We start from the raw sequence: 16,160 nt of genomic DNA on the forward strand, positions 1-16,160 counted from the left end.
GGATATTTATTCAGAAAGTCAACAGGGTCAATTTTGATTTCATGTTATTTGTAAAAAAATTAAAACACAGTTTTTCATTATGAACTGCAACTTACCAAAAGCTTGTTTTTGGCGTACTCACCTCTAACCAGCAGCTCAGCTTCTGCAAGCACACTGTCTGCACTCGTCTGAGCACGACAGCCATATTTCCCAGCATGCTTCAGGAGGATGCTCCTGATCATCAGGTCTGCTGTGGAGGACTGCTAAATGGAGGGAAAAGAGAGGAACCACAAAGGAAAACAGAGAAGTGAGGGCAAGAGAGAAATAGAGCTCTGTGCGGTGCTTGACACCTGAGCAATGGACTGCTGCTACAGCCTCTATTGGCTTGTGTGGATTAAGAGATTCCTGTTCGGTTTAAGAGCACGCGCACCATTACTTTCCTCAATCTGCTCTTCTCTGGAAATGAGAAACGCCCCAGGCGAGACTGCAAATAATTCAAGGTCTACAGGCAGCTCTTTAGTACAGGGGCTGATTAAAATTACAGCACATGAATCAGACAGCTGGGTGCTGCACCACTGTCTGCCATGCACTGTCTCAACAAATATGTGCTACCTGTGAGGAATATTCTGCTTAAAAATAAATAAATAAATAAATAAAACAGAAAAGAAAGAAAGAAAGAAAGAAAGAAAGAAAGAAAGAGAAAGAAAAAAAGTACATTATATTTGGAAAACACAAGGAAAAAATACTATTTTATTAATTTATTTATTTTATTGTGACTATTTTCATGACAATTAAACATTTCCCCTAATTTATATTGTTAGTCACTGTTTAGTGTTTTTTTTTTTTTTTACATTTGAAAAACTAGAGTAGTTTTATATATATATATTAATTGCGGAGATCACGTGACCCTTCGACAGCAATGCACGTGTAGTCCTTCGCTCTGCTCACTCTATCAAATATTGTACAATCCTGTCAATAAATTTTGAACCACTCTGTATTTGACCCATCATGAGTACTTCAACAGTCAAAGACAATCGGAAAAGAGAGATTGAGCAATCGCTAATAAAGAAAAAATTCAAAGATTCCACCATCTCCAGAGAGGATCTCGGCGGTGCTATCGCTAACGGTATCAAGCTAGAACTTAAAGAGCAGCAAAGTACGTTGGATTCGGTTGTGGCCTCGACAGTAAGAGATGCGGTAGACTCTGTACTGACCCCAGCATTGCGTGACCTGCGTGCGGACATACAAGCAAGCGACCCACAATTCTGTTAAAGAGCTAAGAGCGGCGCTTGAGGGACTAGTTATCGCGGCGAAGCAGACACGTGACCGTGTCGATTCTGTTCAAGCAGCTGCACGTGAGGATAGGAGGACAGTCACAAACTTAAGAAATCAGCTGGAACAACTCACTGAGAAGATGACGGACATTGAAGATAGAAGCAGGAGAAATAACGTACGACTGGTGGGGTTGCCGGGGGGGCGGAGGGTTCCGATGCAGCTGGCTTCCTCAGAGCTAATCTTTCCAAGTGGATCCCTTCCCTGAAAGGCCTGTTGACCGAGCCCATCGCGTGCATGATGGAAGGAAAAACTCAGATCGGCCACGTACTCTCATTTTCCATGTACTAAGATGGCATGACAGATCGGCGATCCTGAAAGGTGCTCGGCAGGCATATCCGGTGAAATATACGCATGTCACGCTACTATTTTTTCCTAACTTTAGTCCAGCCACAACTACAAAGAGAAAGAGCTTTAATCAAGTCTTGTAGAAGATGACAGCACTTGGTCTCCAGTCCTTTCTCACCTATCTGGCGGTAATTAGACTACGGCACAAAGGTGAGCAGATGATGTTTGACTCTCCTCAGAAAGCGGAGGATTTTATCAGCTCACTGTCACAGAAGAAGACATATGCTGCAGCTCTACAAAGCAACGGGAAAACAGAGGCCACCATTTCCATCTCCTCGGCCCAGCGAGAAGAACTTAATGACTGGGATGGAGGCGGTCATTTTTTTTTTTTTTTTTTGGAGGGGTCTAATGGAGAGTAGGTTTAATTACAATAATTTTTGACTATGTGGGCCTTTTGGGGACATGTCTTGCGTTGAGGTGGACCGGTCACGTATCATCACCATTTTTTGTTGCTCAATCAGACCTAAGTTCTTGGTAATGTGCGGTCTGAGTTGTTTCATGTTTATAGTTGTTTGTTGTTCCTGTTTCTGTGTTGCTTTATTTTTTACAACAGACATACATACCTTTATTTATTTTACCTTATTTCTAAAAGGATTTTTCATCTAGGTGGTTTGGTATCTAGAATGCACACCAGTGTTTACATGTTACTTACAGAATTGGAGTGCTTTTGCTTTACTTCATTTACTGAATACAATTTTGGGATTATGAATACTCAATGCATACTCTAAATATTTTATCATTGAATGTGAATGGCCTAAATTCTGCTGTGAAACGTACTCACGTACTAGAATATTTACACCGTAAATCGATTTCCTGCGCGCTGATAAGAGACACATTTAAAACAATCTGACATGGCATGTTTCCAGAATAAATATTATAAATTGGCAGCCTTCTCCTCCGCTCTTAATAAAAGTAAGGGGGTGCTTATTCTTGTTAACAGGAAGTTACATTTAACAATTGAATTTAACAATTATATTACCAATTTTATTATCTAATCATTCTGTTGTGTTATGCAATATCCCTCTTTCCGATATGAAAGCCAAATCCCCTAGATGGTGCTTTAACATATCATTATTAAGTAATCAGACCTTCATTACTTCTCTAAAAGAATATTTAAAGGAATTTCTTGAAATGAATATGCCCTCTGATGTGGATCCTCAAATACTGTGGGAAACGTAAGTGTACTATACGAGGATTCTGTATATCTTTCTCTTCTACTCTTGCCAAGGCGAAAATTCACCAGTTTACACAATTAGAAAATAAAATCCAATCATTACAAAACCTACAGAAGCAACATTTTACTGAGCAACAGGCTACACAGCTGTCTTCTTTAAAAGAAGAATATGATTTACTTTCACACTCAAAGATGGAGTTCATCTTACATAGGATTAGGCAAAAATATTATTTTGAATCAGAGAGAATTAGTCACCTATTGGCCCTTAGGCTGAAAGAATGTGAGTCTAAGGCATATATTAGTGCAATAAAATCATCGGATGGTTAGGTCACCATGAACCCTACAGCGATTAACGACATATTTAAAGGTTTTTACACAAATCTGTATAAAGTCGAAACAGATTTCGATGAACCAATTTGTAAGCAGTATTTAGATTAATTGGAATTGCCTCGGATCTCACAGGTGGATAAAGAATCTTTGGAGGCCCCATTAAGTTTGGAGGAGCTCCACGTCTCTCTCTAAAAAGCCTTCAAAATGGCAAATTGCTCTGTTTAGATGGTCTCCCCCCTGAATTATATTTGGAAATTTGGGATTTGATAGGGACACTTATACTTAATTCATGTAATTTTGTAATTGAACATGGTGTATTTCATAGAGATCAAAAAACATAATTGATATCATTACTTCTTAAAAAAGGGAAAGATCCATTAGATTGTTCCAGCTACAGACCGATATCACCTATCCCATGTGATCTAAAAATCTATGCTAAAGTTTTTGCTTCTCATATGGAGAAGGTAATTCATAGTTTGATCAAGGAGGTCCAAACCGGTTTTATCAAGGGGCGCAATGCTTCTGACAATATGCATCGACTCTTTCATATTCTTGACTTTGCAGACTCTCATCCGAGCCCTTGTGCGCTTTTTTTACTTGATGCAGAAAAAGCCTTTGACAGGCTAGAGTGGAACTATATGTGGGCAGTTCTGCAATGTTTCGGCTTCGGTGAACATTTCATTTCTATGATTAAGACATTATACCACTCACCTGCAGCATCAGTCTTGACTGGTAATATTATTTCCCCCCCGTTCCCTTTACAGCGAGGAATGAGGCAGGGATGTCCGCTTTCCCCTTTATTGTTTTGCTTATCTTTTGAACCCTTAGCACAAGCCATCAGGAAATCTGAAGTATCGATTAAGATTCATGATCATAATCATGGTATTTCATTGTATGCTGATGATGTAATTCTATATTTAGACCACTTTGATGTTTCAGTCTCTAGTATAATTAAGGAATTTGATCATTTTAGTAGCTTATCAGGATACAAATTAAATTGGAGCAAATCTGCTTTAATGCCAATTAACAATGTTAAGGTTAATTCTTCTATTCCCCCATTTATCCCCATTAAGGAATCTTACATCTATTTGGGCATTACCATATATAAAAACATCCGTAAGACTGCCAGAAACAATTGTAATAGTATTCTAGATAAGCTCAAAAATGACATTCAAAGATGGAAGAATCTTAAAGTCTCTCTTCAAGTTAGAATCTCCACAGTTAAGATGAATTTGTTACCTCGGTTTAACTTTCTTTTCTCTATCCCCCACCACCAGGATACTTTAAGGAGACCAACTCCATACTTTCTCAATTTATCTAGAATGATAAATGCCCCAGAATCAAACTTACCAAAATACAACATCCTATACGTGCAGGAGGACTGGCTGTACCACATTTTGAATTGTATCATTGGTCGTTCCAACTTAAGGCTCATTATATTTGTGTTGATCCTCAATCGAAAGTTTCATGGAGAGTGATTGAAGCTGACAAGGTTTACCAAATAAAAAAAAAAATAAAAAAAAAGGTGATAATTATAAATTTGGTCCAGTTGTGGCTAATTCTATTAAAGTCTGGAAAACGGTTGGACGTCTGATAGGAGGACCCTTCAAATTTTATAATAGTACACCTTTATGGCACAATTTTAATTTTGTATGCGGAAATCATCCATTTGTCCAACTCTCTTGGTCTTCTTTAGGCGTAAACACATGCGGTAATATATACTGAACAAAATTATAAATACAACACTTGTTTTTTCCCCCATTTTTCATGAGCTGAACTCAAACATCAAAGACTTTTTCTATGTACAGAAAAGGCCTATTTCTCTCAAATATTGTTCACAAATCTGTCTAAATCTGTGTTAGTGGGCACTTCTCCTTTGCCGAGATAATCCATCCACCTCACAGGTGTGGCATATCAAGATGCTGATTAGACAGCATGATTATTGCACAGGTGTGCCTTAGGCTGTCCACAATAAAAGGCCTCTCTAAAATGTGCACGGCCCCATGTTGCAAGGATCTGTACACAATTCCTGGAAGCTGAAAACATCCCAGTTCTTGCATGGCCAGCATACTCACCGGACATGTCACCCATTGAGCATGTTCGGGATGCTCTGGATCGGCGCATACGACAGAGTGTTCCAGTTCCTGCCAATATCCAGCAACTTCGCAAAGCCATTGAAGAGGAGTGGACCAACATTCCACAGGCCACAATCAACAACCTGATCAACTCTATGCGAAGGAGATGTTTTGCACTGTGTGAGGCAAATGGTCGTCACACCAGATACTGACTGGTTTTCGGACACCCCCGGATTCCCCCAATACAGTAAAACTGCACATTTTAGAGTGGCCTTTTACTGTGGCCAGCCTAAGGCACACCTGTGCAATAATCATGCTGTCTAATCAGCATCTTGATATGCCACACCTGTGAAGTGGATGGAGTATCTCGACAAAGGAGAAGTGCTCACTAACACAGATTTAGACAGATTTGTGAACAATATTTGAACGAAATAGGCCTTTTGTGTACATAGAAAAAGTCTTAGATGTTTGAGTTTAGCTCATGAAAAATGGGGGCAAATACAAAAGTGTTCCGTTTATAATTTTGTTCAGTGTATATGATAACCAGGGCCTCTGTTCATTTCAGACATTAAGAACTAAATTTTGTTTATCAGAATCTGCATATTTTGACTATAGCAATAGTTCTTCAGTACTTCTCAGTATAACAGTTTATAAAATGTCTAAAAGTTTGTTAAAAAATAAAATAAAATACACCAATTCTTTATGCAGTGATCTGACAAATCCACAAACTCTCTCTTTTTAACTTTTCCATGGGAATAAAAAAGCACTATTAATATTTTGGTAAATTCTGCCTACTCTGAGAGTGTTTGCTGAGCAGATATTTTCTGGGGTTCATGAGAACATCCTATGGTACAAGTTACTCATAAAGTATTCATTAGCACTGAAAAACTAACAACTACATGAGAACAACATGTAAAAATAAATAATTCATTTTACATGGCTAATGCAAACAGAAACACTGATACACCTCGAGGATGGAATTAACACTAGTCAAGTCCCTGATCTATAATCATCTGACTAACAATACACTTACCAATTTATTAATATAAAATATGAAATACTATCTGTACTAGTTCATTTTTAGAAACATTTTGACACTTCTTACAGCAGTGTGGGTTGTGTGTCATTCAGAATTGAACAGAATTGAGGTTATTTCCAGTATAATTCCTGAATTTGAATTCAATTTGAAACGAGGTAACAAACAGGATCAAGAATTGTAATTTGAATTTAAAAATTACAAAGTAAAAATATTATTTTTTAAATCGAATTTGTATGTTGATGTGGATGAAAGCATTGGTTAATTTATGACAAAAAGGAACAATAAACAGAAGTTTTAATCAGCTCATTTTACATGAATTACTCTCAAAACAACCCAAAACCCAGTTAGCTGCTGTGCCAATTAGCAGTTAAACCCATTGCGGGCAAATCGAATATAAAATCTCCTAAACCCTGGGTAACACTGCACTTGAATGTGTAACAGTCACAGTTAGATGGCAGATTGGTGCTCAGTGCTGCTGTGAAGGAACCAAATGATGTTGTCAGCCGGAGGGAAGGCATCAATATGCCTATAATCTGATAGTAAGAGGACACAAGATGGTTTGAACTTAATTGTGTCAGTTGAAGCTGGTGCTGAGGAGTGATCCATCCCTATTAGGAGTTACGTGAATGCACGCATGAAATGAGGCGACTTCATGTCGGAGTAGTGAACAAGTATAGTTTATGTTATTGTCAAAGCCAGCCAATCAAATTGGAGCTTGCCAGTTTAAGAAAGATCTTTTTTGTGTGTACGATATGCAGACAGCCTGGGACTAACATAGTGCTGAATGCTGATTGACTAGTTGTCCAGTACTCGACTAGTCTATTAGTGAGTTAGACAACCCACTGATCTTTGTTTGAAAATATGTAGTTTGCTCATGCAGGAAGACCTATAAAGTGACATACTGTTTAGCAATATTTTCCTACTGAGAAATAATGTATACAATAACGATAACGATCAAAGGTTTGGAATAATTAAAAATCTAATTTAAAATGCCATATATATTTCACAATATTGCTGTTTTTACTGTATTTCTGATCAAATACAGCCTTGAAATCAGGTCAGTGGATGGTTTTGTGGCGGCAGAATGCCAGCTGATGCGTTCTAATCAGGGAGTGTTTGTCAATCCTGCAGGAAGGGTGGAGGGTGTGTGGAGCTGCTGCTCCTCTGAGACTCTGATAAACATGATGGTGTGATTCACAGCAGGTCTTTCATCATGATGACATACGGTCCTGGCTGACCTTTCACTGGATTGATTCTCACTCCAGTTAAAGCAGGATTTGGTGCAATGTGGCATCCCTAAAATAAGTAACTGTGACTCCATCTGTCAGGAGCAACAGATTGAAGATAGAGTTATGATACTGTTTTAAAAAAAAACATGAAAGCAGTAAAACACTTGAAAAGTACATTTGGGGGAAAAAGACGAAAAAGAAAAAAAGCCATCATTAAAATATCATTAAAATCTTGAACTTTGTTTTGTTTCTGTGTGTGCTTTTTTTGGCGTAGAAAACATGAGTGTAGAGACATTAACACTTTTTTTGGGGGGAGTATTAAGTGTCTCACTTTCACATATAATTTCCTCCAACATTATTTTGTATGACAGCGGTAGCTACAAGTAACCATACAGTTATTGGTACTGGATTATTTATCATATTATCATATGTATAGTATTAACATAATATCAGTTTTAAAAAAAAAATATATATATTTCCTCACTGTTATTGGCAATACCAGTATGCTGCGACAGCCCTTCAGCCAAAAAAAAAAAAAAATAAATAAAAAAATCAGTTAAAACAGATATACCAAATATATAGTGGTTTTATTAAAACAACAACAACAAAAAAAAAAATTAATAAATAAAAAAGAGAAAGAGTAGACAGAAGTGTTTGAATAGAAAAAAAAGTGATATTATTTGCTGCCAACAATGACCAAATCAAGTTGATAAAAATAGTTTATAAAATGTTCATACTGAGTGATACTGTTAGGAAACTTATGCAAATTATGTAAAAAGAGTTTACTGTTTCAGTTGAAGAAAAAAAAAAAAACTCTAAAATTACCTACTGTACATCCAATGTCATCCAAATGAAGCATGTGCCAATAACTGACAAAATGCTAATAATGACAGTTGCTATATATATATATATATATATATATATATATATATATATATATATACACAAAAAAAAAAGTTTTAGCAAAATTACAAAAATGCACCTATATGCTGTTCTATAACTATGCATACCATTCACTGCAGTTTATAGGTAAAATTGTCACTAGTGGCCACAAATTATGATTGTGGGGCAGATTAATAAAGGTTTAGTTTTGCATGGTTCCTCAAACAATACTATGCTCTCACTTTTAGTACAGTGAATTTTAAACCAGTACATTTTGATGGTTTTTCTGATGTAGCAAACTTGCTTGGTAGCTCACCTGGTATACAGTAGCGTTGCACTTGTTCAGTGAAAGTCCAGTGAAACACACATTATGATAAAAGAGGCCAAAGACTTAAGAAGCAAATATCAGTTAAATATAAATTATTTATTGAAAAAAAGTTTATTGTTTGAATGTTAAAAAAATATATAGCTATTTTTAATATCTGCCAAGTCAGGTCGATGCCAATAATTTACAAAATACTAATACTGACTGATATCGATATACCACCGATAAATCATTATTCACTGATATATTGCATATTCTTTAAAATATCATAGTGCAAGTGACAGCATCAGCACAAGTACATGAAATCTGTGGTAAAGCCACTTACTGTTTGAATGTACTCAAAGTGACCGCCCTCCTGCTGGGTGTTGAGCGGTTGGTTGTTGAGTAGCCAGAGGAAGGACACATCCAGCGAGGGGTCATGAGTGACTTTACAGCTGAGCACCACGCTCTCTCCCACTGTCACCTCCACCCGGATGGGGCTCAACTCCACCCGCATTGGCTCTGAAACATGAACATCATTCGGTCATCAGCACATATGACATCTGCAGCTATGTCAGAAACTCTGGATACAGTTACTATTTGGAAAACAAATGATTTATAAAACTACAGTGAAATTCATAATTGTCAATTCGTAATTTTGAGGGGAAAAAGGGAAAATGGTTTCTAACATCAAGTTTATCCTCTAGTATATCAGACCTTGACAAACAGAACATATGCAACAGCTGGTCAGCTTACTAAATTGTTCCTACATGAATTGCTGCATTAAATTGTATCGTATAATTTATTAAAACAATATTATTTTATTGTTTTATTTACAGCTTGTGTTTTATGAATGACATCTTTTGTCCTTATGCAGCGTCAAAGAGCAAAAATTAGAAGAGTTAAAGACAATGGAATTCAAAACTGATCAAATTTATTGATATTTATTGTCATTAAGTAAACATTATTCTAAAGAGAGAGAGAGAGAAAGAGAGAGAGAGAGAGAGAGAGATAAACTAATCTGTTAATTTCAACATTTGCTAATACTTTTTAGTAATTAAAACCATAAGTTCTATCTGTTATTTAATGGACCTGAGCAATTAACAGTTGTATCTGTATTAGCTAACATTAACAAAGATTTATAAATACTATAACAAATACATTTCTCATTATTAGCAAATGTTAGTTAATGCATTACTAACAATAACTAACAGGACCTTATTGTAAAGAGCTACCGGAAAAAAAATAAAAAAATAAAATAAAAAACAAACACAATACAAAAAACAAAACAAAACAAAACAAAACAAAACAAAACAAAACAAAACAAAACAAAACAAAACAAAACAAAACAAAACAAAACAAAACAAAACAAAACAAAACAAAATAAAATAAAATAAAATAAAATAAAATGTAAAGTTTCTCTGCCTCTGAAGTTTTCTTTTCTACTGATGCAACGAAGGGCAATATTCACCAATAATTTCATCACCTAATATCCAAAATCCAATCCAATTCTACATTTTCACTTGGAAATGTTTGACATTACATAAGATTATTGCATTTAGCTGTGCTGTACATGCTATTTTTTTTAAATGATATATAAAACACACATTATATCTCACTAGTATGTCACATTTCTGTCACATTTCCTCATTATGTTATTTTAAGGTTAACTAACAACCATTTATTATCAGAAACAATTACATTTCTAATTCATATTTGTATAAAAATGTCTAAAAATGTAGTGTTCAGACCTAATAATGGGTCCAGAGAGATAATAAAAGTTTCATTTTGCTTGCACACATCCGCTGTGCAAACAAACAAAAGCTGCTTGGTTTGAAAGTGACTTTTGATTATCGACATTGACTATGGACTTTTTATCCTTCAAAATTTTGCAGAGATTTCACTAATGTGACAGTACATTATAACTTTCACATAGTTTTCTGCCATTAAGATGCATTTTCGTCAATAGAATCACAAAAGAAGGACATTATAGGTGCAAATAGGGTTTAAAACATTCTGAGCTTGTCCAGATAGTAGAAAACTCCTTTGATTGGATAACATTTGTAGTGTAAATGCTCAAATGGATGAATGTGTTCAAATAGCCTCAATAGGCCACCTACTCTCTGCCCACTAACCTAATATGTGAGCATTATTACGTGTTTTTTGAGAAAGCGCACAAAAATAATCAATTTCAACATTGCTATATTGTGCCAAAACACATCTTAATACAAGATGCAAACAGCACCTCAGACTCATGTACAGTACAATGTGTTATGAAATAGCGATTTTGCACATATCATGTATTTTGTATCTCAAGGGCTCCTTTCAACAAATACTCACATACGCTAACAGTGATAAAATCAAGACAATCTGTCCCATGCCTCCTAGTTATTATCTGTTTTCTTGGTAAAGAACAACCTCCTCAACAATAGCTGTCCTAGGAGACAGTAGATGCTCTTGTGAGCAGATTCTTGAGCGGGCAAAACAAACATCTTCACGCCTGATAAGCCGCAATGAACTCTTCTTCCATCCGGCTCAGTCAGGCGGCGCTCTGTTTGCTCTAGTGTGGTTAACCACGGGATGGGGCCGACAGGATGGGGGCTGGAGGTTGATGAGGGTCTCTTACCTTTCACCAGAAGCACGGTCGTCAACTCCGCTGAACCGAACTGGTTTTCCGCACGGCACACGTAGCTTCCCTCATCCGAGCGGCTGGAGTTAATGATGCGGAGGGTGTTATTCCGAAGCAACATGATCCTGTAGCATTTGGACCAATCAGACACACAATTTTGCATTGCATTTAAGAAATCAATTAGTTATGAGATTAACAAATAGTCACAGACCCCTCACCCAATATACATACTGGGTGCCAGTATGTCTGTCAATGACTTCAGGCCCCCGGTTCCATTGCAACCAATCTGATAACACTAGTTTTATTGCTCAAAGGAATGCGGGCAGAGCAACACTCACTTCATATCCCCTTAGGAAAGAGACATTACGCCATAAAAATGGACTCTTCTCTAATTAATTCATGGAAAAAGTTTCTTTTTAATGAACACACATATCTTCAGGTCATTGTGTATATTATTACTGTTCTTGTATATGTTCTTGTGTATTGTATCCTGTTTTATGCATGCTTCTGATAGATCACTAGTTAATATTACCTCACTTATACCATGTTTGGTCTCTATCAATTCGCCTTCGGATGATCTAATTGAGAGTGTATATTATATGTTGATTCCTATGCAACATATAAGTGTTCTAAGAATCTTTAATAGTTTGTATATCAACTTCCAATCCAGCTCATATGCAAATTACCATGTTAAGAGACAAAGAGTCGTAAAACTTTCCCTCCAAAGTTCAAGACACCATTGGCTCTTTGACAACGCAGAGGTGTGACCTCTATATCAGACAAAGCTCTCACATCAGTGACACCCCCAGTCTGCGGATCTTTTAGATTCTGAGAATATGAGGATGTGAGCTAGAACTCTTCTGGACCATTACGTTTTTGTGCCAGGCTTTGCAGCCTTGACTTTCTATTCAACCAAGGATCCTCGGATCTCAGCAGATCTCTTTCCTAGCTCTTTTTCTCTGTCTACCTGGGAAAAAAACTCCCAATTACCATGGAGCCAGAATAACATATTTTGGAGTTCATCACCCTTTAAACCCCGAAGAACTCTAAGAACTCCAACACCACCAAACCTTGAAACCATCAAGATTTTCATCTGAGACTGCATCCGGACACTTGTCAATGACCAAGGCAAAGCAAGTATCGTACATTTAACTAAACGAAACAGAGGTGTAGTATAAGCTGATGGTTTTACTCAGGCGGTCAACTGACTCTTTCCATAACTGTATTCTCTGGTTTCTCTAATGCCTTCATTCATCCACTTTAGCTCCCCTTTGTATGTACGTGTGAGTGTATGTTTATTTGTTTGTTTGTTTAGATTAGTTATGTGTGTTAGCGTTTAGTTAATAAAAGTTGTGTGCACAAATTACATGAGTTTCTGGTTCTGCCTTTCAAATGAATGTCTCTGTACGATTTTGACCCTCGCTACATGCTCTAATGCATTAGTAGGAAAGTATTTTCTGTGGCCAAGGAAATATATTTTCTTAGAGTTGATAGACTGACTGTTCGCTGGACGAACATAAGTTGATGGCAATTTAATTCTGCTACAGTTATTACTGTCAGCCGATATAAATAATTGTAATTAATCATAATTATTTATATATTTATATATATTATTTATATACATTTCCCTTTTGAGCTGATTTTCTACATCCAGTTAAAAATGGAGGACGTAATTTATCTGCCACAGAAAACATTTCTCTACTTCTTCAGAAGGTGAAATAAACAAATTAGCCCAAAATAAAATTAATGAACACAAAAACTATGTACCTGTACAGCATGTACCTGTAATAAGAAAATGTAACGTTATGTCTAAATATCTAATGAAATATACCGAAAGTACCACAGTATTACCACATTCTAACACCTTGGTATTAAATATGATAACCATTCAGTACCATGTTGTACAATATTTTCATAGTAAAAAAATAAAGAAAAAAGATTATTTGATTAAAAAGTTTAAAAGTGTGCACCAGTCAAGAACTTAAAAATTACTTTTTGGGAATTTTACAGGTAACACTTTATTTAAAGTGTCCATAATACAAAGTAATTACCTAGTTAAGTACTTAGGCGTAGCCGTTGTACTTACATGAAAGCTACTTAAAATAAGCTACTTAAAATAAAGTGTATCAAGATTGTACTTAAGTGTATTTATACTGTACACCTTATCCAGCTGCACCTGTTTGATTTAACCCACCAGTACACGGCTAAAATACATGTAATACATTTCTAATTACATTGCAATTACATAATATTACACAAACATAAGCTACTTAAAATGAAGTGTATCAAGATTGTACTTAAGTTTACTTCATGTGTATCTATACTGTACACCTTATCCAGCTGCACCTTAGTTTGATTTAACCCACAAGTGCACAGCTTAAATACATGTATTACCTTTCTAATTACATTACAATTACAGTATATTACACAGGCATAAGCTACTTAAAATAAAGTGTATCAAGATTGTAATTAAGTGTACAAGTAGCTGTGCCTATTGCATCTACATAATTACAAACTGTAAGTACAGGCTGTTCTATAACTTAGTTACATGGTAAGTAAATTTTGTTTCATGTAACGGCTACTACTAAGTACTTAATTAGGTAATTACTCTGTATTATGACACCTTAAAATAGTGTTACCATTTTACATTGTACTTGCATTTAAAAATAAATAAATAAATACCTGCATGTAATTACATCTGTAATTAATTTCTGTATTACATTTATAATTACACTGTTTTCACTTGCCTTACATCGTCCTTAACCCACCCTTAAACCTACCCATACCACCAAACCTTACCCATATCCCTCCTCAGTAGCAGCAAAAGTGTTTTGCAATACAATATGAACACAATAAGTACATTGTAGTTATTTTTTGATGTTAATGCATAGTAGTTAAGGCCACCTAATATAAAGTGGAACCCCTTTTTGTATCTTAGTGCTCTGAAGTTCTGAGTAATTGTAAATATGTCATAAGCACAAACACAAACACAAACATGAAAATGGTTTTGTGTATTTTTTAAACAAATATTTAAAAGATTCAGGTTTTTGAAAAGCATACAGAATGTCAGAACTTGAGCTCGGAATGAACCACAGAATCATCGTCCTACTTGCACTCTTTGAACAAGTCTTGTCCTTCATTGTTATTTTAACATCTAGATTTAAAGATAATATTGTCAATAGACTCATTTAAAATGTTAATTGACTGATAGTATCTTTTGGTGAGGATTAGTACATTGATGGCTATCAAAAGACATTAGCCAATTAACTGTTCAAAGCAATGAAAGTGCTGTTAATTATTACAGTTAGCAGATGTAAGAGTATGGATAATATCCATTTATATAATTTAGCTTATGCTTAAGTCACAAGCGGGTCTTAAAGTGAAATAGCTGGTGTTGGTAAGGGCAGAATGCTCTGATGATTAATATGCTCACCCAAGTATATGGCACGTCAAATGGCCTTAATCGGAATACTGTTAATTTGTGTGGAAGTCGAGATGAGATATACTCCTAATGACATTTCATTCTTTCTGAAACCAAGAGAGAGCAGGAAGGCAAATTGAATTTAACAGAGATAACTAGAGTCTCGCTTTTATCTTATCGTCCGCTCTCATTCGCTGTTCTGAGAGCAGTTTCAGAGAGCACCTCTGTGCTGCCCTCATATAATGAATTAACTTCAGACAAAGACAGAAGTCATTTCTTGTCTGAGGTCCAGGAAAATACAATGGAGAGATTAAAAAAAAAATGACTGTCTCGCTCTCTAAAGAGACCACCTGAGAACTCGAGCATATGAGCAACAGGCTCTCGGTTTTATTATAGCTCTTAAAAAGCCATTGCTTGAAGTGGCACAAAGTGAATGCACTAAAAAGTTGTTATCTCAAACTAAGACCTCTTTAAGTAGATGAAAAAAAATCACTGCATTCATACTGTATATGTGGACTCGCATCTTATTTTTGGTCCAAAATCATTAGGATATTAAGTAAAGTTCATGTTCCATGAAGATATTTTGTAAATTTCTTACTGTAAATATATCAAAACTTCATTTCTGATTAGTAATATGCATTGCTAAGGACTTCATTTGGACGACTTTAAAGACAATTTTCTCAATATTTAGATTTTTTTGCACCCTCAGATTCGAGATGTTCAAATAGTTGTATCTCGGCCAAATATTGTCCTATCCTACGAAATCATACATCAATGGAAAGTGAATGGTTTTGGGGTCCAGGGTCACATTTTAAGCCATACATTCAACACTAAATCTGGGTTATTATTGTTAAAACTAGTTATTTGAAAATAAAAAAGTTATTTGAAAACTAGCTATTTGAAAATAAAAAAAAAAAGTTATTTGAAATAAAAATGAACTGAAGTAAAATATATTAAATTGTAAAAAAGTAAACATTTTATTACATATAACTTGAAGTACTAAAATTACTAAGACATATATAAAAAAAATTAATACAACTATAACAAATATTGAAATGATGGAAAATATAATAATAAAAAACAAATTCAAAGTATTAATAATAATAATAATAATAATAATAATAATAATAGCATATAAACTATACTAAAACACTGGCCTAAACAACCTTCATATATGGGTGTGTATTCCAGCATCCCCCCCACCACCCCTGCTTTGATTAGCATAGGTGTGACAATGAATATTTACATAGCAATCATTTTATTAAAATTCAATTTCTGCCTAAAACTAACAGTCTTGACGAAAGGGAGCCGTCAGTCTAATTTCTTCCCCATTAATTTGTCTCATAATGTTTGGCTTTCATATTTACAGCATTAAGCGCCCTGATCCAGCAGACGCTGATGAGAATTGGCAGGCAGAA

At 35.5% G+C, this 16,160-nt stretch overlaps 1 protein-coding gene across 4 annotated transcripts in view; it reads right to left on the minus strand.

Annotated features, from left to right (window-relative positions):
- cntn5 (contactin 5) overlaps window positions 1-16,160 on the minus strand; it is a 382,381-nt gene that overhangs the window by 40,351 nt on the left and 325,870 nt on the right. For 3 of the 4 annotated variants that reach the window (XM_058751508.1, XM_058751506.1, XM_058751509.1), the window contains 3 exons: window positions 11,319-11,446; window positions 9,039-9,214; window positions 122-242 (listed from right to left, as the gene is read on the minus strand). In XM_058751508.1, coding sequence (XP_058607491.1) covers window positions 122-242; window positions 9,039-9,214; window positions 11,319-11,446 — 425 coding nt within the window. The remainder of the gene's footprint in view (window positions 1-121; window positions 243-9,038; window positions 9,215-11,318; window positions 11,447-16,160) is intronic. The other variant, XM_058751507.1, reaches the window with a different exon arrangement.

The sequence above is a fragment of the Onychostoma macrolepis genome, chromosome 18 (assembly GCF_012432095.1).
Source record: "Onychostoma macrolepis isolate SWU-2019 chromosome 18, ASM1243209v1, whole genome shotgun sequence".
NCBI classification, from domain to species: Eukaryota; Metazoa; Chordata; class Actinopteri; order Cypriniformes; family Cyprinidae; genus Onychostoma; species Onychostoma macrolepis.